General features: G+C 39.5%; 1 protein-coding gene across 4 annotated transcripts in view; it reads left to right on the top strand.

The window, feature by feature from the left end:
- The window catches only part of ephb2b (eph receptor B2b), a 117,863-nt gene extending 110,268 nt beyond the window's left edge, over window positions 1-7,595 (top strand). For all 4 annotated transcript variants that reach the window (XM_051414624.1, XM_051414626.1, XM_051414625.1 and 1 more), the window contains exons 14-16: window positions 195-388; window positions 1,273-1,428; window positions 2,596-7,595. In XM_051414624.1, the coding sequence (XP_051270584.1) occupies window positions 195-388; window positions 1,273-1,428; window positions 2,596-2,704 (459 nt within the window). In that variant the 3' untranslated portion in view covers window positions 2,705-7,595. The remainder of the gene's footprint in view (window positions 1-194; window positions 389-1,272; window positions 1,429-2,595) is intronic.
- The last annotated feature ends 13,872 nt before the right edge of the window (window positions 7,596-21,467 follow it).

The raw sequence follows: 21,467 nt of genomic DNA on the forward strand, positions 1-21,467 counted from the left end.
GTGTAGAATTTTTAATGCAGGACTTCTACTTGTTATGCAAAGCTTTTTCACTGTTGTATTGGTACTTCTATTTAAGTAAAGGATCTGAGTACTTCTTCCACAACTGGATCGCACACTCTCTCTTCTCCATCAATCGATCTCCTTTTTTGTAGAGCCTCATAGCAACCCTTAGAGATCTGTGTCTCCCCCTGCAGGTCATCAATGCCATAGAGCAGGACTACCGGCTTCCCCCACCCATGGACTGCCCAAGTGCGCTGCACCAGCTCATGTTGGACTGCTGGCAAAAGGACCGCAACAATCGGCCCAAGTTCAGTCAGATCGTCAACAACCTTGACAAGATGATCCGCAATCCCAACACACTGAAGGCCATGACCCCGTTATCTTCAGGGTGAGTGGCAGGAAGGCTGTTGATTTAAATTAAATTTGTTTTATGTGATTTATTTGTCTTTGCATTGTCTGCCAGTGATGCTAGCCATAACACATGCTGTAGACTAGTGTTAAGTGTATATTCTTCTCTTTTCCTTTCTATGCCCTTCACTCTGTGTGCGGTATCTGCATGTGTGTTTTATCTCGTCCCTGTAGGCATCCCACAAGACAGGCCTTTGGTTTTAGCATCATTTCACATTGATGTGGATAACATCTAGAACAATATTATGCATCTGATTGTCTCTCAATGTAAAGGCTTTCCTCTTCCTAACAGGAAATTCATACTCCTGCTGCAGTGCCATCCATGGCACGGTTCACTTTTTTCCGAACACAGTGTCTCTTGTTTCTCCTGGCGCCGAGCGGTTATGTAAATTAAAGCCTTTTGGTTTGATAGATCAAATCCTTCCCACGAACGCTTTGGGCGAAAACCTGGATTGAAGCAGTTGTGCAATTTTCAAAACAAAACATTTTGAAGCGTTTCTGCTCTGGGTGTTAGTTTCCTTTGAGAGCCAGGGTTTACTGATTTCCATTATCCCTGTCTGTACTTTCATTTGTGGTGGAGTGCAGGACCGAGGGCCAGATTTTCCACAGACACTGAGTGGATATATTGGCTCCCTGAAGCCTATCACTTCATTTGGAAAATACACTTTATGAAGAATCAGTTTGGAAAATATTGGTTCATGGATGAGGCCAGTGGAATTCTCTAAGTTCTGTCTAGCCTTTTGAAAATGTAATGTAATAATTCATGTTTGAATCATACGCAGGTGGTCTGGGTTGACTATGATGTTAGGCCTGCCACTTTTTATTATCATTATTCCTAATGGCTCCTGCTTGTGTCCCCCTTAGTGTTCATCTCCCTCTCCTGGACCGCAGCATCCCAGACTTCTCCAGCTTCAGCACTGTGGACGAGTGGCTGGATGCCATCAAGATGGGCCAATACAAAGACAATTTTGCCAACGCTGACTATTCTACATTTGATGTGGTGTCCCAGATGACCATGGAGTAAGTGCTGATGATTTCTGCCATTCTGGGATAAGAAGCATAAGGAAAACGATATCATGAGTCCGGTTTATTGAGCCCTGTATATCCCCAAAACCTGAATGAGCACCAGACTCTGCTTCTGGCCCGCTATAAAAGACGTCAGCTGTTCTGCATGTAATTAGCAGATCGTAATACTGCAGTTGCGAGGCTGAACAGTGGACACAATAGCTGGGAGCCATAACAGTGCCCTTTATTCTCTGCCATGTGTTTAACAGGCCTGTTTTTGACCTCAGTTTAAGGATTGAGAGGAGGTATCGTAATATGGGGTAGGAGAAATCGAGAAAAATCATCTTGACAGACAAGATCATGTTAAGAATGCCACCCGTGGAGAAACAGATAAAATCATTTCCTGTCAGCTACGGATAACAGTATCACGAGCCAGAGATTAACCCGCAGAGATGATGAGCTTCAATTCTTGAACAAAACAGATGGTAATGTGTAATTCAATAAGCATGATTACTGTTGAGATTCAGAATCAGGAGAGAGTAATTTCATTGTCTTGTGAATAAGAAACAGTTCGATAAACACTGAGTAAATTATCATGTTTGGAGCTGATGCCACTGCCTGGATACAAAGTGGAACTTCCTGTTTATTTTGGAATTTTTAAAAAACACATGACCTCTGCAATGAATGTTGTGTCTGCAATATACTTGAGTTGAGTTGAGATGTTGTGAATTTGTAATTCTTGGCATTTGTTTTGGTGGTATGAGATGGGAGGGGTTCACCACATCAGTCAGGAAGTTAGTCAGTCACAGAAAAATACCCTAAAGTGGCATTCAAACATTCTTATGTGATTATATAAGCTCTCTGGCCTCAGAGATGGATGCACACGCAGCTGTTTCTCTGGAAAATGACAATGTTTCATGCCTGTTACTTTACTGTCATTTCAGTTTTTATATACCGTGAATACTGTGTTTCTCTTCTGCTTGCCCTTTTGTCATGCCTCCATATGTTATGTTGTAGATAGATAGATAGATAGATAGATAGATAGATAGATAGATAGATAGATAGATAGATAGATAGATAGATAGATAGATAGATAGAGACGGAAAGACAGAGAGATTCTTCAGAACTGTTTATAGTCTGTGGTAAGATTAGTCTGACATCTGCTTCTGTCTCTCCTGACAGGGACATCCTGAGGGTTGGTGTGACGTTAGCAGGCCATCAAAAGAAGATCCTCAACAGCGTCCAGATGATGCGGGCACAGATGAACCAGATTCAGTCAGTGGAGGTTTGACCCTCCGGAGCGGAGCAGAGGGGGAAAAAAAAGTCGTTTGGGATGCAGGGCTCTGGGTGTGGAGGATGGAGTGGATGTTTTTTCGCGTTACAGTCTGTCTGGTCTTCCCACCAGACTACCATTCATTCCCTGTTCCCCTCTCCACTTCCCTCTCTCCTCCTCTTATCCACTCACCCTGACTCTCCCTCCATCCTTGGGATCAGCTGTGGAGAGTCGTGGAAACAAAAGTCCGTGTAATGAGGCGTCAGAGGGCCCACAGCCAACCCACCTTTGGAGCTTGAAACATGGGAGGTTAGAAATGACCAGCAACACATTTTTCAATCTTCCACCAATTTTCATTTGATGTTGAACATTTATTTTTTTGGTTTGTTTGTTCTGATAATTTTGTAAAGAATTTTTTAAAGAAAAAAAAGAAAAAACTGAGAAAAGGCACGGAGTTTATCTAAATTTATAGATGATATAAGGTTGTACACTAGACGAACTGAGTAGGAAAGCTACCCTTTAAAAGGGCCAAAAAAAAAAAAAAAGAAAAAGAAAAAGAGGAGTTGAGGAGACGAGGCCATCCTCAACAAGGTGTGGATAATGTCTTTGCTGTTTTTAATTTTGGACATCATGAGGAAACACAGAGTTCTCTGTGGCCCTCTAAAAGGCAAACTGCAGAGGAGACTAAGGGACCCGACGTGCACTCCCAACTGTTTCCCCAGGAGAGAAAAAAAATTAAAAAACCATGAAATGGACACATTTTGGCATAGACTGATGTCAAAAACACCTTCACAGTGAAATCAACACTCAAGAAAAAGAAAAAAAACATTTTTTTTTCTCATTGCAAGTAATTTTCTATATTGTGTGAAATTTTGTGATGAAGATTCCGTCTCACCATGCTTCCTCTCACTATAAACAAAAAAAGTTTTTTTTTTCTTTCACAGTGAAATACTCACAGCTTGCCAAATAGAACTCTTCCCTTTTTGCACCCCAATCATGATCCTGTACTGTACATATCAGATGCACTTGACCTGCCACAACGCGATGACTCAGAAACAGTTACGATCGGTCAGTTCAGGAGCAGAAGAACTGACCGCAGGGAGGGTTTAAGTTGTTGTCACAATCAGTTTCTTTTCTTATTCTGTGAAACAATAATAGTTTGTGGAGAAAAAAAACAGCCAACAACTTCCTACATAGGTTCACACAAAAAGAAACAGGTTCTACTGTTTACATCAGAGTCCACACAGTATGTCCTGTTATAGCATCCTCCTTCACGTTGTTCATCTCCAATGCCGTCTGTGCACATATTGCACGTGCATACCACATGCACAAAGAAGCAGTGGCTCCCGTTGGGACTCGTGTTTGATAGCATGCTGAGTGAGTGGTTAATTTCACAGTGCTTTGATTTGCTGCAATTACTAGAACTCTGTTTGGTAAGAGCTTGGATTTGACACACTTTACAGATTATAATGTGGCTGCATTATATTCAGTGTTTCTTCTTCTTCCAGTTTTTCTTTTTGAAAAGACATGTTTATGTTTAAAATATTAAAGTTTTGATACCACACATGGTTATTTTACACGCGACACACACACACACACACACACACACACACACACACACACACACACACTCACACACTTTATATAGACTTTACAATCAGGCGTTTGTTGAATTTAAAACAAAAATGCAGCGTGTTATATTTTTGCAATTTCTGTATGGATATTATTGAATTGTTATTAATATCACTTTTAGTTTTTTTTTTTTCTGCACTGAGTCGACTGACTCCAACAAACACTCTGAATCTTCCATCAATGCTTAGAAATTTATTTTTAAACATGAATCATGTTGGTGCACAAAACCATGTAGATAAACGGCATTTCCCTGTAACAGGTTTTGATTTCATTTTATAGACAGTATATGCATTTATTGTATGGTTTCCTGTGAACAATACTGTCTGATGAGTACAGAGCTGTCAGTCATCGTTTGTGTTGTTATCTGTAACCTGGCGTGAGGGTTGTGAGGGGAAAGATGGAGTTCATAGCAATGCAATGATCCCCTGGAGATGGTGAATCAGCTGTGGGTTTATGTATACAGCCACTAAATGATATCAGCAGTGCTGGGCTCCGCTCCGAGACCTGACAGCCAGACATGGACGTCCAGCTGTGAGCCATCGGTAAGATGTGTCCGGTCACAGCGGGGTGGGCCGCACCCGGATCACAGCCGCTCTGTCCAGGCACTGATTCCCTCTCTCTCCCCTTGATCACATACATGCCTGTCAGCCACCTGTCTGCCGCTCCCACTGATCTCCACACAGTCGGCGTTCAGCAGTTGTCTGGTTTTGTCTCGGCGAGTTTAAAAAGAACCAACAGCAGCAGGCGAACTGACACTCATCAGTGGGGCAGTTGTGTCTTGTCTTGTCCTGATGCTGCATGCCTCTGTGTATGTGAAAAAAAAAAAAAGATTCCTCCAGACCGGATGGACAGTGCTGCCATGTTTGTTGGTACCAAATTCTCAGACTTGACCTGAGTTTTTGTGGCGTCACTGCAGACAGCTTTAGCACCAAAGCTCTGGGTAAAGAAAGTGAGAAACCTCAGTTATTGCACCCCTGTCATCTTACCTTTCATTATCCCAGGCTGTCCAGAGAATTTAAGACCACGAGTGGAGGGATTTTTATTCTCTTTCTGCTCCATAATCCTCTCCTTGGTTATTTTCAGTGCAACACATCAGAACGAATATTTCCCTGGAAGCTTTTATAACATATGAAACTGGAGGAGGAGAATCATGAGCTGTTAGTCATAGCAAAGAGGCGAGTGAGAAGTGATGCTGTGACCTAAATGCCACCGATGCCAACATGCAGTTTGCTTTTTAACTGAGCTTTAGACTGTCTTCCTTTTCCATTTCTCAATACTTAACAGCTCATCAGTTTTATGTTGTGAGGCTGTACGTCTTCTCATGGTGCTGCAAATATTCCGTCGTCAGGAAAAACACTTAATGTTGTTTGAGAAATTAATCTAAAGTATACACAAGGCTGGTGAGTTTCTGCTGCGGCCCCATTAAAGCTCATTCAGATGCTTGTCCATGGATGCTGCCAAGACTTTGAGTTATTAATCAAGCAATTATCCTTGAACTTTGCTTGGATGAACTTCCTTAAACAGGGTGGGCAGACATTCTTATTGCTAGACATTAAATAGTGCTGAAGTTGACTTTATGTTGCATACTGTCAGTATTTTCTTGCCGCTCAGAGAATACTTTTTGTAGAACTCCTTCTGAGGGGTTAGTTGTTTTCCATTTCGTCTAAAGGAGTTTAAGAAGACCCTTTGATTGAATGTGGAGTGTTTGAAAGCACTGCATGAAGTATTTATGTATCTTATGATTTTGATGGCACAAAAGAGACGTATTGTTACAGTTCAAGCTGAGCAATGATAGTGGAAGAAGAAATTGACGCACTTATGTCAAGTGTTTCAAATGATTTTGCCTTCCTTTTCAACAGCAGACTGGCTGCTTTCTTTACACCAAAGCCCAAGCTGTGAAAAAAACCCTGATATCCAAATTCTAGACTGTTGAAAAATGTATAGAAACAAAGTTACTAATTCATCTGGCACAGTTTTTATGGAGGGCATATTTCTAAAATACATTTTATGTGGTGATAATTCTTTTATCACCTCTCTGAAACTGAAAAACAAAATATTTAATTTAAGTGAAATTCTTTTCCATTTCCGTAAATATTTTTCACAGTACAGAAGTGTCGGATATATCTGAATATCGGATCACTGGGAAATTTAAATCTACTGTATGTCAAGTCAAGATTTGTATATACAGAACGGTATTTGTGTCCTTTATGTTTAATTCACTTGCTTATTTCCCCTTTAAAGCAGTTGTTTTCTACTGTTCACTTTCCAGAAACAATATGTATTATTTAACTTTTCAGATGTAGTTTTATTGTAAATTTTTACAGCACCAAAAATATGCCATCTACACATGCAGACTCCAGCTTCTCAAGTTATAAAACTTTTTACAGTTTTCCTCTGGAAATTGAAGTAGATGCAGCGTGGTTGTGATGGTTTCACACAACGTTTGCCTACAGCAGCTTTCAGCAAAACATACTGTACTTTCTCCTTTTACATCTGTGAAGCAAAGTAAAAACCACTCAGTCCTGCCCTCACCGTGTGCCAATTTTTGAAGGACGGAGGAAAACCGTTAAGTCTCAGTGTTACTGTTACATGATAGTGTGCATAAACACGAGCTGTGCCAGGTTGTACCCACTGGGCTGCGTTTGAACGCTGCCCAACTACAGTATGGTCAGAGTGAGAGGTCTGCCTCCTGTTGTGGAGGACAGAAAATGGCTCCTGTTTAATGGATGCAGCACGAAGCACCAGAGCGCCCTCTGCTGCTGTGGTGGTCAAATGTAGCTTGTTGGATTGACATTTTCAGGTGCAGATAGTCTGTGAATGTTGCAGCAGGCAGAGCTCCAGTGTTCGGGACACGTCAGCAGGCTGCTGATGGACAAACGCTGGCTGCTGCTCAGAACAAGCCTGTGTCTTTCCCTCTGTTGGACAAACTTTCATACCACTACGGCACCCTGCCACCTGTGTTCCCCTATATGACCCTGCTACCCTCTGTTACCCGCCTCCCCCTCCCACTCCCACTCTGGCTGTTGGCTAGTACAGGCGGGGGATCATCACGAGTTCCCCGGTCCTTTAAGCCCACATTATAGACCAGTGCCGGTTCAGACCACTGTGACTGATGTGGGACATCCTGTATTTCTGTATAAATGTATATTGACTGTAACCCTGTGAATGATGTAACAATTTCATTATTTGTAATATTGTCATTGGTTTATTTTCTAAAAATGGAAAGCCCAACTTGACTCTCCTCAATAAAAAATAAGATCTGTTATAAAACAGTGAAGAGTAGTTTGTTCATTATTTGGTCATTCAAAACGTGTTCATGTTTTTTAATCTTTTATTTTCTTGTTACAGTGGCGATTCGGGCCGTATATTTTACAATGGTGAATAAACATGAGCATAATGTTTTGCGTAAAACTAATATTTGGTAACAATAAATAATTAAATGTTAAACAAAAATGTGAATTAGTTGAAACATATTTTATGATTTAATTTTAAAGCACTTGAAGATGATCATGTTACTGATGACTGGAATTCATTTTATTATAAGAGGTAAAATGTACATATTATTATTAGTAATGGGCAAAATGCAGCAAACCGCATAATTGGTCAAAAACAGAATTTACGTTTTTGACTGTTCTACAATATAAAATTAACCTATGAAATGTATAATTTCTGTGAAAACAGCAACTCCAATATTTGGAGGAACTACAATACAGATGTGGAAGCTATAAGCCTCACTCACTTTTTTTGAAAATCTCTAGACTATAAATCAATGTAGCACTTATTTCCCACAGAGAAATAGATAAACGCAAGGGGTATGACTAGTCTCAATTAAAGCTAAGAGTTTACCTGTAAATGTCTTTGATTTTGATGAAATGACATCATGGTGAAATGAGTTAGTGATTCCAGATAACTTTAATGAGGCTCAATCAATCCAATAGCTAAATTCCTGCTGAAGCTAACTGCCTCAGTGGATCTCAGTTGGTTTCTGAGCTAGTGACAGTAGCTACCATTTTAGCTTTTACTCTAATGGAATTCAACTTTATTTAACATATTTAAATTATGAAAATAAAATTATTAAATTGTAATTTATATCCCATTCTGTAAACAAGAAAACTTTCATTTTATTAGTTCATTTTAGTTTTAACAAACTAGTTAAAATGGACAATAAAGCAGATTTTTATGTATTTTCTGAGGATTGTCCGAAGTGAAAGTGCAGTAACTTCTTTTTTTAGGTATTATGCAGGTTCTAGTGGGGGGGGGAATAATCAGTCTTAGGGAATAAAATGAAGGCATGGCTATCTGAGAGAATTTGAAAACTTTAAACCCAGTCCACTGCGTCTGCAGTTACTGGTCCCTGCCTTTATATGACAGTCAATTTTTGTATCAAAATTAATTAAAAAAAACTTAATAGTATTACAACTATTATAAGCAGGACATTTGTTTCCATCTAGCATTCAAATTAGGCTTTTAAAGATCAATCAACAGGCCATTCCTCTAGCTCAGTACACAATGTTTCAAAAATGTAGGCTACAGCTTACACATTTCTTGAGTAAATAATTTAATGAATTACAAACATGAATTTCATCAGAATCCATAAATGCCACACCATGTGTAGCATGCATCATATTAGACTCACCAAATCTGCGCTGCAAATAATTTTTTGGTCAAATTGAGCGTTTGAGCGAGCCTCACTTCTCTCAGTGTATCCCCCAGAGCCAGACTCCTGCACATTGTTCTGTGGTTTTATGTCAGAAGTGATTTGACCAACAGTGCTGCCGTCTCTCCACAGCTCAGTTTCTCGAGTGGAGGTCAGACTCCCTTCACCTTGCTCTGAGATTTTGAAACCTCATTAGCAGCCAACGTGTGAAAGGCTGGAGACCTCAGCCTGACCCGGCGGAGAATGGCGCGTGTGTTAAACGGCTTACTCTATGAGCAGGAAAGGAGGGGTTCAGGAGTTCAGTGGAGGAAGGACCCCGCTGGCACACCAAACCCTTTCTACTTCTAGTCCCGACCACCCATAAGTCTCCCCACCTTCTTACACCTTGATGACTCGGGGCCCAGCACGGCCCGAGCATGGGAACAAACTGGGAGAGGCTTGTCATCTGAGCTCTGAGGGTCATAATGTACAACTGGGGGAGGAAAAGAGTGTGTGAGGGAGATTAGAGAGTGTTATGTGACTGATTAAATGTCAAACAGTAGCAACAGTGAGTTTTCAGAAGCTCCAAACTCATCTTCTCATTTGGAGAACATGTCTGATAAAAGGTGTGCTTATGTTGGGGGAAGGTAGGCAGAGACTTTTTGTAATATGACGGTTGAGTGTGGAAGAGGGATTCGTAGAGGTGCCATCTCTTCTGCATGCGTCCCATAATTCATTGCTACAGTCCATCTCATCCTGCCCTGAAGAGTATAAACAAATAACAATATAAAATCAATGGTCATACTAGCGAAGGTGATTCCGTGTTTGAGGCATCCTGGTGGATTATGGTCAGTGGTGGAAAGTAACTAAGTATATTTACTCAAATACTGTACTTAAGTACAGTTTTAAGGTATTTGTACTTTACTGGATTATTTTCATTTCCTGCTGCTTTATATGCTATTGTAACTTTTTTAATGTAATTAATAAATTATGATGTAATGTTATTACATTAAGAGCTAACTTAATTGATCCCCAGGGGGAAATTAAACCAGCGTTTAATATATATATATATATATATATATATATATATATATATATATATATATATATATATATATATAATAGTTTAAATTGGCTTTACCAACTTGTATAGTAAAGTGATGTACACATGAATGCATCACTTGCAAACCAATAATGTTATAAACATTATTCCGAGTAGTTTCAGTTCTTCTACATTTGGTACTTTAAGTATATTTTGTTGCCAATCCTTTTACTTTTACTTGTAACTTGTACTTTTTAATTTTAGTAATGCTACGTTTACCTAAGTACAAGATCTGACCATTACTGCTAATGGCAGAGGTCCGACATTTAATTTTTTTAAATTTAAGAATAAATTAGATTAAAAAAAAAAATTCATAGGATTGTATCTGAAGACAGATACCAACTTATTGTCATTAGTAACTGAAGGCTAACAGAGTTTCAGCAGCATGTTGATACTGTTTGGCAGAAAGGTTACCCACATAGCCTGCTTTATTTATGGTTGAATTTAAATGCTGTTTTTGCTTTCTTTTAAAGAAATGCCATTTCAATTAAAATGTCACAAAATACATGGTTTTTATTTCTCTTCATTTAAAAGTTTAATAGCATCGTCATTTTACAATGTGCAATTACATATTCAGCTAACAGCCATACTCCATCCATGATTTGCAAAATGTCTTGTATCATTAAACGTATCCAATTGGATTCCTCAAAGTGTTTTACAAGCCCAAGACTCTTAAAAAATTCCACCCACCACCTATGAAGAACTACGTAATCCTCTAAAGCAAATTAAACATATAAATCATCAAAAATACTGAGTTGGAATGATTATTTAGAAATACATCATCAAAATACTGTTTGAAGTAAAATAGAAGTAATTGGTGGTGAACCAATCACTCATTTTCTATGAATTTTACCACATCTGAAAAACGGCTGCAGAGCATCTGGACCAAACAACCCCGAAATGAGCAATTCAATAATAATGAAGATTTATGGGTTTCTCACTTCCTAATAAACCATAAAGTCAGCAGTTGGAAATGTTAATAAATTGTTAATAGATGGACTTTAGTCCAGATGGCCTGTAGCGCTTTTCTAGAAGTTAAGTGGTTGTTTGGCTATTTCTAATTAATTAAAAAGCAGCTAAAAAGACAAAACAATTAAAAGTTATGCTGGAGGAGAATTACCAACCAACATTGTTTATTTATTTCTGGCAAACCAAAAAGTTATCCATACGAAAGCCTTATTACCGATTTATGAGGCATTAATACATTCTTATTTACATAAGTAAACTCCTATATAAAACTATGTATAAGTCATTAACTCACAGACATTAAGCAAACAACTAATAAACAAACAAGGAGTATGCCCTATTAGAAAATGGCAGCAACATAGGTATAGTAAACAGTACTACCATAATTCTGCCTATTATGGTATGTTTTTCAGGTTTGACGACCTTCCACCAGGTTGGTAGCTGCTGTTCTGTCTGACGGTGTTCAAGCAAATGTCCTCATTCTCCAGACAGTCTGGGAGGCAGGAGGTCACTGCAAATTTTCCATAATGGTAGCTGTGAGATGAAAAACTGTATGTGGCCACCGATGACATTAAGGCCAATGTGAGTGAGCGAGGAAGGGTTCACCGGCTCATGTTGTGTAGAAAGACCTCCAAATGGGTCAGAACTGTCTCAAGCCATTTCCATCATATCCGGCTCTCGAAACATGATGGAAAGTGGAATCAGAATGAAATAAGACATAGTGATTCCTCCGGGCACAGGAGGAACGGATCTGCTTACCATACAACTGCCCTTAATTGGCAAGAAGCTCAAAAGTTCGACCCCAGGAGCCAGATTTTAAGAGAGTTACGAGACAGTGGCTAATGCAGCACAGACTGCTAAAAGACCCTTTGCCTGGATTGATGAATTAGTGCGTCCAAGAAATCTGGACATCTGGGCTAAGGGTACGGAGAATTACATCCAACTCTAACTGGACTCAGGCTCTGCTTAATACAGCCCAGCAGGTACAGTAAATAAGACTGAGAGGTTAATGTGGACCTTGCAGGGACCTTGGTTGTAAATAAAAACCATGTTTGATCCACACTGTTCTAGCTTGGCAAGGAACTCTGAGCAACTTTTCAACAGAAGCCATCATTCATGGACAGACAGCAGCTTTGTTATTGGTGTTAATGATAAGAAGTTGCCAAGTTCTGTCCTCAGAAACCTCCAGGAAAATGTGTCCGGATTCCTTAATGTTACACTGCAGATGAAGAGTATTTATATGCCAAGGTAACTGCAAACAAACAGATTTTAATTACTGATTAATATGAATATTCATGTGTAAAAAGTTTCTGCAGGTTAAATTTAATTTAATTTAATTTACCCTTTTAAGACCATTATGAATGGAATTTAAGACCTATTTTAGGTCCCTACTAAAAAATGGATATGAAGAAAATTTGGTAGTGGTTCCATGTCTGTTTCGTTTTGTATTTGTTACAGCATGATCCATAGAAATCTTTCATCATATTTAACTAGTGACTAGTGTGTAGGATTTAGTGGTATCTAACAATGAAGTTGCAGTTGAATATTCCTATTCCTATATTCAGGTGATTATACACTAATGAAAACATATCTATGGATATTATATTCAATCTCTGTCAATAGAGCCTCCTCAATGATACACCCAGGACCTTTAAGTCCTAAAATTCAAATTTGCTGGATTTTAGATGTTTTAAGACCCAGAGGACACACAGTAAAAGACACACCCTGACACAATAAGGCACACAAATAACCTGTCTGTGAAACACGCAATGACACAGTCACACTCAGTAGATTTTCTGGACTGTATTATCATAAAACTTATCTGGCTGCAGAACACAAACATCAAAGCGTGGATTGAACATTTTCACTGCGATGCAGAGAGACATGTGACCTCTCTGTGACCGCTTTTAGAGTCCCTGAACTCTTTTTCTTTTTAATTCCCTTCAACTTGAGTTACACAACCCACATATGCCACATCATGTCTGGCAGAACCAAAGGGGATATCTTCCCCCTCTCGCAGTGAAATGCTCATTGGGTTTTAGGCTGAGCTCCATCTCTGCCTCCAGCAGCAGGAGGGCGCAAAGCATTTGAGGCAATGGGGGGCATCTGCCTGATCTATATGGGAATATACACCCCAACGACATTTGTATTTAAATTTAAAAGACAATATTCAAATTCTGTTTGTGCAGTTCAAGAATCTGAGCAAGTCTTGGAAGCTTTTGAAATAATTGATCTTGATCACCATCTAGTGGTGAAGATACAGTATTACATTATATCTAATGTGCTTTGAAGTTACAATTTTAAGTAAGTAGCTTTAGTAGTTTTATGTATGTAGCACAAAATCACACAGCTTTAACATCTTAACAGCATATAACAGTCCCTATCCTTAGACACTCAGATAAGAAAAAAGTCCCATAGACGTTTTATGTAGATAAGACGGAAATAACAATACTGAAATATAGAGATATAGAGAAACAGATTCATCATTCATCACTGAATAAAATAAGATTGATTTATACAATAAACAAAATTCAAATCCTATATCAAGGGGTAAGAACCAGAAGGTTGTAAGTGAATTTGACTTTACAGGAGAGCCAAAAAAAGAAGACCACTGTGTTCAGACTTTGTTTATCTAATTCAACATTAAAATGTCATAAACACGTTGATGACAATATACTTTTTATAAAATATTTTAAGTGCACTTATGCCCCTTTAGCCCCAATTAGTTAAGTGTGTTCAGTTTTAGGTATTTTGGTTTTTGAATAATAACTCTAGATTGGTTTAGAATTCACATCTACCTTTTTGGCAATATGTATTTTCATATATATAACTAATTTTCTGCTAAAATATCACTTACACCCCTCTGGTTCACACCCCTGATACTGTATATTGCAAACATCAAGAAGTAAAAATGCAGAAGTAGTTTTTTTCTTCTCCATAGGCAGGGGTACTGCAGTTGTTCATCACCATGTGCTGAGTGTATTGAGACGCGAGAGTCAACAAGTTTTTCATTCCATCCAATCAACACAACAGCAGGTTTCAGTGATTACACGTTCCTCTGCGGCTGAATGTGTGCAAGTAAAATCAGCTGCTAGAATGAAGAACCGCAGACTCCCGAGCCTCGATGGTTGATGGGAGAAGTGGTTATGGAAAAGATTAAATGTAATCAACAAAACAGCTCCAGCACATGTTTAATTTGATGGATTTTTGCTGAGTAAGTATGATTCCTTTTGGGATTTTATTTTGGCAATCAGTTTCTCAAGAGATGCAACTAGATACTTGTTTAGAGATATTTAGCAGTATGGGGAAATACTATATCCAAATATAAAGATTTTTCAATCCACAGTTGTAAAATAAGCAATCCATCCAATGAAGGTAACCTGTCGGTCTGTAAACAGGTGACTGACAGCTAGATGAAGGAGAGTCTTCAACTGTACTAAGATACAACAATTACTACAACTAAAAACTAACATCTACACAACACCTTTAAAGCAGCTACAAGACGTTTTCAGTGGTTACAAAACAGTTACAAGTGAATGCCTCTATACAAACCATGAGCAAACAGACTATCTATGATTAGATTAACTATATATACAGTTATTTTTATATGTCTGTCACCGGTCTGATTTTCCCCGTAAAATCAGATAAAACGATTCATGGCACGCAGAGGGAAAGAGACAAAGTTGACATTTTCCCAGGCAAAGTTTTGCAGTGAGTGCTACGTTGGCCAGTTAAAAGGAAGCAGGAGGAAAGTTTTATTGAGAGAATTTTTTTTTTTGCTGTGGCTGACACTGGGGCAGGATCAGCAAAGAGAAAAAAAAAGGAATTGCCCGCAAGCAAAAAAAGCTAAAAGTGACAGCGATAGAGCACAGACTAAAACTCAAGTCAACCTTGGTCGGTCATTCAAGATGAACATTGCATCTCTATTTTACTTGCTACCAAAACAAATGCACACACTAGCCAGATCAATATCTTTTGGCAGCGGTGGTGCACATGGGAAATGTAGTCTTCATTCCAGGAAACACTCCCCTGCTTTTGTCCACAGAGGGCACCCAAGTCAACACAAAAGTTCCTTAAACAAAGTAAACAAAGGCGCTCATAATCCACAATATACATGTTAACACAGATCACAACAGAAAGGCACAAAAAAAATAATAATGAGTCAATCTCAGTCCTTTGAGATAAATAAAGATCCAAAGTTCAAAAGAAAAAGTAAAGACAAGAAAGAAGAAATCTTCTAATGGCACCAGCCAATAAATAAAATATGGTTCTCAAAGGGTTATGCTTTCTTGTTTTCTCCAGAGGGAACTCTGAAGTCACAATCAGCAGAACAGAAGCACGGACTTGGTAGGTATTCAGTTGCCCTCTCTGATTGTTCAGTAAGCCCACTGTTATATAGAAGAAGTCAGCTTCCCTGGATTTCAACCCACCCCTTGCTAACTAGGGTTTGCATCAAGTGGCCCTCACAATCACTATAAGTGTTACTATAACAAACTGTCCCTATAAAAATAATAACAGAAAAGGTTTAAGGCTTTTCTTTCTTACAACCTTTTCACATTGCAGCATTGTAGGTGGACACAATTAGACTTAAACAACTTTTCAATTACATTTAATCTTCTAAGTACTAGTACTGTGTCTAGCCTAAGAACAAGGAGGTCCTTGAAATATATTCCATCCTCATTTGGAGACATAAAGCAGTCAGCAAATGCTATATCTAATAATACAGTTTGGTCAGTCAGGAGTCAATCCACACATGCACCACAGGAATTTTGGAGTGTGTTGCCTGCTGGAAGTTAGTATTTTGTTCAGTTGCTCGAAGGGGGATATATCCTCCCTTGATATAAAACATTTCACTTTGTTTGGCAGCCGTCTTCCATTCAGACATTCTGGGGATTTCCCCCTCAAAGGCAGTCCATGGCTTGTTGAAGGAAATCCAGCAGGGTGAATAATTTACATGAGTGCCTTGAGGCTTTTTTCTCTTCATTCGTTCTTTCTGCGGCCTTCCTGGAAAAAAATAGACAACCATTTCAAGAGTTGGAAATCGACTTTCTTCACTAGACACTCAACAGATTCGGGGAAAACAAAGATACATTTGTCCTTCGGAACTCTTTAAACAACCTTTGAACATGTGGCCGTTCCTCGCAGAAACTATGAGGAAGACCAGGTCATTTATGTGGCTGTCAGTGTGGCTCAATTTTAGCAAAGATTTAGAAAGCAGTTGGTGAGACCAAACTTCTGCCAACACTGTAACTTTTCATGCCCAAACACACAATTTCTATCAGGCCAGAAACTGTTGGCTAAATGTGTAGGCTAAAAGCGTGATTCACTTCAAGCCAAAATCCAGTGTAAACACCTGCTGTGGGATGATAGTCAACCAAGTAAACATACATCAAGACGTTAAGAAAATTGTTTTGGTCCCTCTAAGGTCTAGACAGTGTTTCCTTGAAACTCTTAACAAGCAACAGCCTGCTTGTGGGTCAGACATTATCATGCTGTGCAGCTAAACATGGTTCAAACCCACAGAACTTTATTTTAAATTGTAGTAGACATCCAAAACTTTCCGTTGATACCAAAAATGTCAGATTGAATTTGGAGGAGTGAGTAGAAAGTGAAGTCAAAAACATTCTGAATATTTCCTTCTCATGGAATGGTGCAGCCAAAAAGAGCACCAGTCTTGTGTGAATATTTTACTTATAGAAAATATATAGCCTCTGGGAAGATTTGGAACAATACATAACATATATGATACTGTCATTTGAAACAGGATGATATTAAAGCTACTGAAAGGGAAACAAAAAGGTAAAACTGTAACAAATGACATTGTACTGTACAATCAACAGTTTTCACCACATGGGGGCAGTGTTGGACAACTGGTCAACCAATGTCACGCTCCGGAGGACAAATTCCCCTCCAAGGTCTTCGCCTGTCTAGACAACTTGTAATTTTCCTCTATTTTGTGAAAGCGAGCAAAGAGAGTGTGAACATTTCTACCTGAATGGTTTAAACAGACAACTTCACAGCTTATCCACTGTTGTCTTGTCTGAGCTGATGAAATTTGTCAACAAACAAAATGAAACTGAAATTGGCTTCAAGGAGAAACAGGAGGCATATGGGACATCAGTCAAAGCAGGCTGATAAATGTCAGTAGCAGCAAGGTAATATCTTCCCCCTCTTTTCTCTCTCCGGTCAGGTGGAGACACTGGAGGAATATTTTAAGATGCAGCGAGGTGTGTCCTCAACTCTCAGCAGATTATTGGGTCTGTGTGTAATCCAGGAAAGGTCATAGCTCACCTTTAATCTCCTCCCATGTGACATTACACACGCCGTTATCACTGCGGTTCCTCAAATGATTGATTGGAGGACATTATTAACATGGCAGTCACACCGTCCCATCTGTTCATGATTGACTACAGATGAGTGTCATCATGAGATGATGTGCAGGATATTATTTACTGACTGTCTGGAAGGCCTTGGATGGTTTTTGTATGTGAGAGTGATATCTGTGGCAACTTGAGTCTCAATTACATTGGTGCGTTCACAGTGTGTGTAATGCATAAAAGCGGAGCAAGAGACTGATATATATATTTGTGTATGACATACATAATGCTATACTTGTGCATACCCTTATTGAGAAATAAATTGTACAATAACTATAAAGTCAGACGTGGTAAGAGAAATCTTGTCTTGTGATCAGTGAGTTAGTAGACTGCCCAAACAATAGTCATACTCATTGAAAGTATGGTATTTGTGAAATAGACAAACTTTTTTCCCCCTGAAGGTTACCGTTTTATCTCATAGAAATGTATAAATTCTTTATGATGCTGACGCAGGTGGCCTTTGCTTCAGGAGAGGTGGTTGGCCTCGGTCAAGATGTATCGGTCAATACAAATCTTGACATTTGTGCTACAATTTGTTGAAAAGTGAAGGTTATTTTGTTATCTTGGTAACATGTAGCTAAAAATCAATATAACGAAATATTTATACGTGATTGCTCTCTATTTCGATACAAGTACAGTAGTTAGGCCCTGTTTTCTATTAACTTTCCTTTACATTTTACAAACATATTGATTGTAGCCACCTTTATTTAGCAGCATACATAGTCTTTTACGACAACCAGTCTGTTAACAGTCACATATCTGTTTCGCTGAATCCACTTTGACATCTTAAAGTTAAGTATTTGCAAATAATTGTGAATTTTAAGTTTCAAAAACATGTTAAACATAGACAAAATCATATTTATTTCTATCTACTTGACAATATAAAAACCAGATACTGACTTTTAAATGTGTTTTTCTGAAATGTGCTGAAGTGCTAAACCCCACCCGCCCGGCACTCCATGTGACAAACAATTCGGAAATTTGTCCAAGGCATTTCTACCCAGGACTACTTCTTTCATGGAGTTGGAATAAACAGCAAGTGGAGTCCATCCATCACAGTCTTCAGGGCAGAATGACAACTGAGTGGAGGGGGTGTGGAGTGGAGAGGAGGGTGATAGATTGAATTGCTTTGACTAATGCGGGTAGAGGGAAACGTTTCACGGTAGCTGTCCCCTCTACCCTCGCTACCCTGCTGCCTCCACATCACCTCTTCAATCCATCTCACACTCAGATGTCTTAATGCCCCCTACTCACTCACTCACTCACTCACTTGGTCACACACAACACACATTGCACACACATGCACTGCAGAGTCTGGTTAGGCTATGACACGCTGACATTTGCCAGGCAGGAAGGTGTTGTGAATGATAAGGGAGGGAAGCATGAGTGATTGCGAAACTCCTTGCTGTGGCTCCCTTGGAGACATCCATTAGATTGGAGGAGAATTGATGGGGACATTTGTCTCCCTGAACTCAGTTTTTTCTTCATTGGAGTTCAAATCATGAGGACTTTTAGAGGAGGGAGCAGTAGGGGTTAGACATTTCGTGTCCTGTCATGTGCAGCGTCTCCGCCCGTGTAGTTCACTGACTTATCTCTTAATGAGGCTCTCTGCTGCGTCCCTTCCTGTCCTGTGTCCTTTGTTTGCCGTCCTGTCCTTGTAACGTGTGTTTTGACATTTTCTGACACGGTGCATGTTTGTGCATTCGTAATCAGCATGTTTTGTGGATGGTCATGATTTTTTAAAGGTTTAGACATTAAAATGCAGCGTTGCAATCTTGCTTGTGTTTGAAAATCTGCCTCATCTGCAGTTAGGATATAAACACTTAAGTTTGACTGTTTCTCACTAGATACTGATATCTAAACTCAGGGCGTCTGCCAATACTGAACACCAATCCAGTGTCAATGATCTTACTTTCACCACAAATCTGTAAACCCCTCTGTGTGGAACTAATTGATCCTCCTCAATGTCTAAGGTTCATACGATTTTTGAAATTTTACTTTGTCAAATTCAGCTTAATGAGTTTAAATAAATGCTTCTGCATCTCTTCATCAACTCACTTTTTTCCTCACATACCCAAACCAACACAATGCAGCTCTTTGCAGTGTTTGCCATTAATAACATGCAACGTCTTTGCTTGTATATGATTTTAGAGAAACTAAATGGACTACTGTGAGAAACACTGGTGAAGTATGAGCAGCAGTTCTACGTATCAACGTGAGCTTGCCACAGCAAATGAAAACAGAAAACTATGTTGTGGTTTGGTCACTTCTGGATAATTAAATGCTTAATAAGGTCAATACCAATATAGGTCAGAAAAGTGCATCCCCATAAAGTTTAGCTGCCTAAAACCAGCTGTCCAAACATACATGCAGTTTTACAAAACCTACATAATTTTATTAAAGATAATTATCTGATTTAATTTTAATAAGGAAAAATAAACTAAAAGCAATGATAACTGACCATAACTATAGAAACCCATTTTAATCATAACCTACAAGGTCATGTGATATTAATGTTTCTTGCGCAACTCAACAACAGCACAGGACAGCAGGGGAGGACATGAATATATGTATTTATGCATGCAATTGTGTGTGTGTGTGTGTGTGTGTGTGTGTGTGTGTGTGTGTGTGTGTGTGTGTATGTGTGTTTGTGTGTGTGTGTGTGTGTGTGTGCTCCTCAACAAACGCATGTAAGACCCATCTACTAATTGAAGCTCCAAATCTCTAAATGTCACCACAAATCCATCCATCACCTCAAAATCTTCCATGGTTGATTTAGGGAACTGGTGACATGCCACACAAAGCTCAAATGTCATCACTCTCCTCAACTGTGTGTGTGTGTGTGTGTGTGTGTGTGTGTGTGTGTGTGTGTGTGTGTGTGTGTGTGTGTGTGTGTGTATCTGCACTCAGAGTGGCATGTGCTGACAGAACATCCTTACACTTGCTGACTAGCTGTGAACAAGAGGAAGATTTCTTTGGTGACAGTCAGAAATATTTTCCACCACTCATCACATGCAAAGCCATGACTTTGACGGTGATCTTGGAAAAAGGAAAACAGGCAAAGCCCCCACCTACGTCTCCTTGGTGACGGTGGGAGGCAGTGGGGGTGCTGGATGCTGAAACATGATGGTCTGACGTAGCAGGAACGAAGGACTGAGATACACTGAGGAGAGGTGGGAGGAATGCTAAATTAAAAAAAATCAGTGACGCAGAAGTCACACCTCATGCTCACAGGACTTATCTCCGTGGCAACTATCTCCGCCCGCTTCAACTTGCACCAATTGAAATTGTCTCTGTCTCTGTGTTTCCATCTCTTTCATTAGCTGACTCAAAGTTAATGTGCCTTTGAATGAAATTACGCATTCAGTCTGAGTGCCCCTACGCAGAGTAGCCTGTCTAATTTCATCTTCCTTTGGACAGACTTGAAACAGAAGCACATATTTCATGAAGCTGCCAACGTAAACACTGTTAACCTTGGATTCTAACACCCCTCTTGGACACAACCAAATTTATTTGGTGAGATCAGGCTCAGTGTCGGCTGCCAAACGCGACGTGATAGCAAAGGGCTAGATGGACAACGTAGAATGCCTCCGTCAGCTGATAGGAGGAGGCAGAAATTTACACTCGTGTTATTTTTGTCCTTCCACCCTGCAGCGCCACCCCGCATGCCCTCTGACTGCCATCACGCTGCCCAGTGGCACTGAACTAATGATGTCATCTTTTCAAGGCATCTCTCAGCTGGACCTCTTGACCCCTGAGCTTGTGTCAGGGACACATTAGTGACGATGTGTGGTGTGCAGCTGTGGACATGACAAAACAGTCTCATGCCAAGATATTTGAGAATGCCTAAGTGCTGGAAAATCCCATTTGAGAAATCTGTGTGATTGACGTTTGAACTGCTCGAAACTACAGCCGTCATCTTGGCAGATTATTTGTGCTTACGGGCCTGAACTAAAACACTAAAAGATCAGCCTGCTCCAAGCTGAAGGGAGAGAAATCAAAACATAGCTGATGATGTATGGCTGGGTTAAAGCATAACTAACACCCTGGCCTTAGATGTAGCAGATA

This window comes from Dicentrarchus labrax, unplaced genomic scaffold (assembly GCF_905237075.1).
Source record: "Dicentrarchus labrax unplaced genomic scaffold, dlabrax2021, whole genome shotgun sequence".
NCBI classification, from domain to species: Eukaryota; Metazoa; Chordata; class Actinopteri; family Moronidae; genus Dicentrarchus; species Dicentrarchus labrax.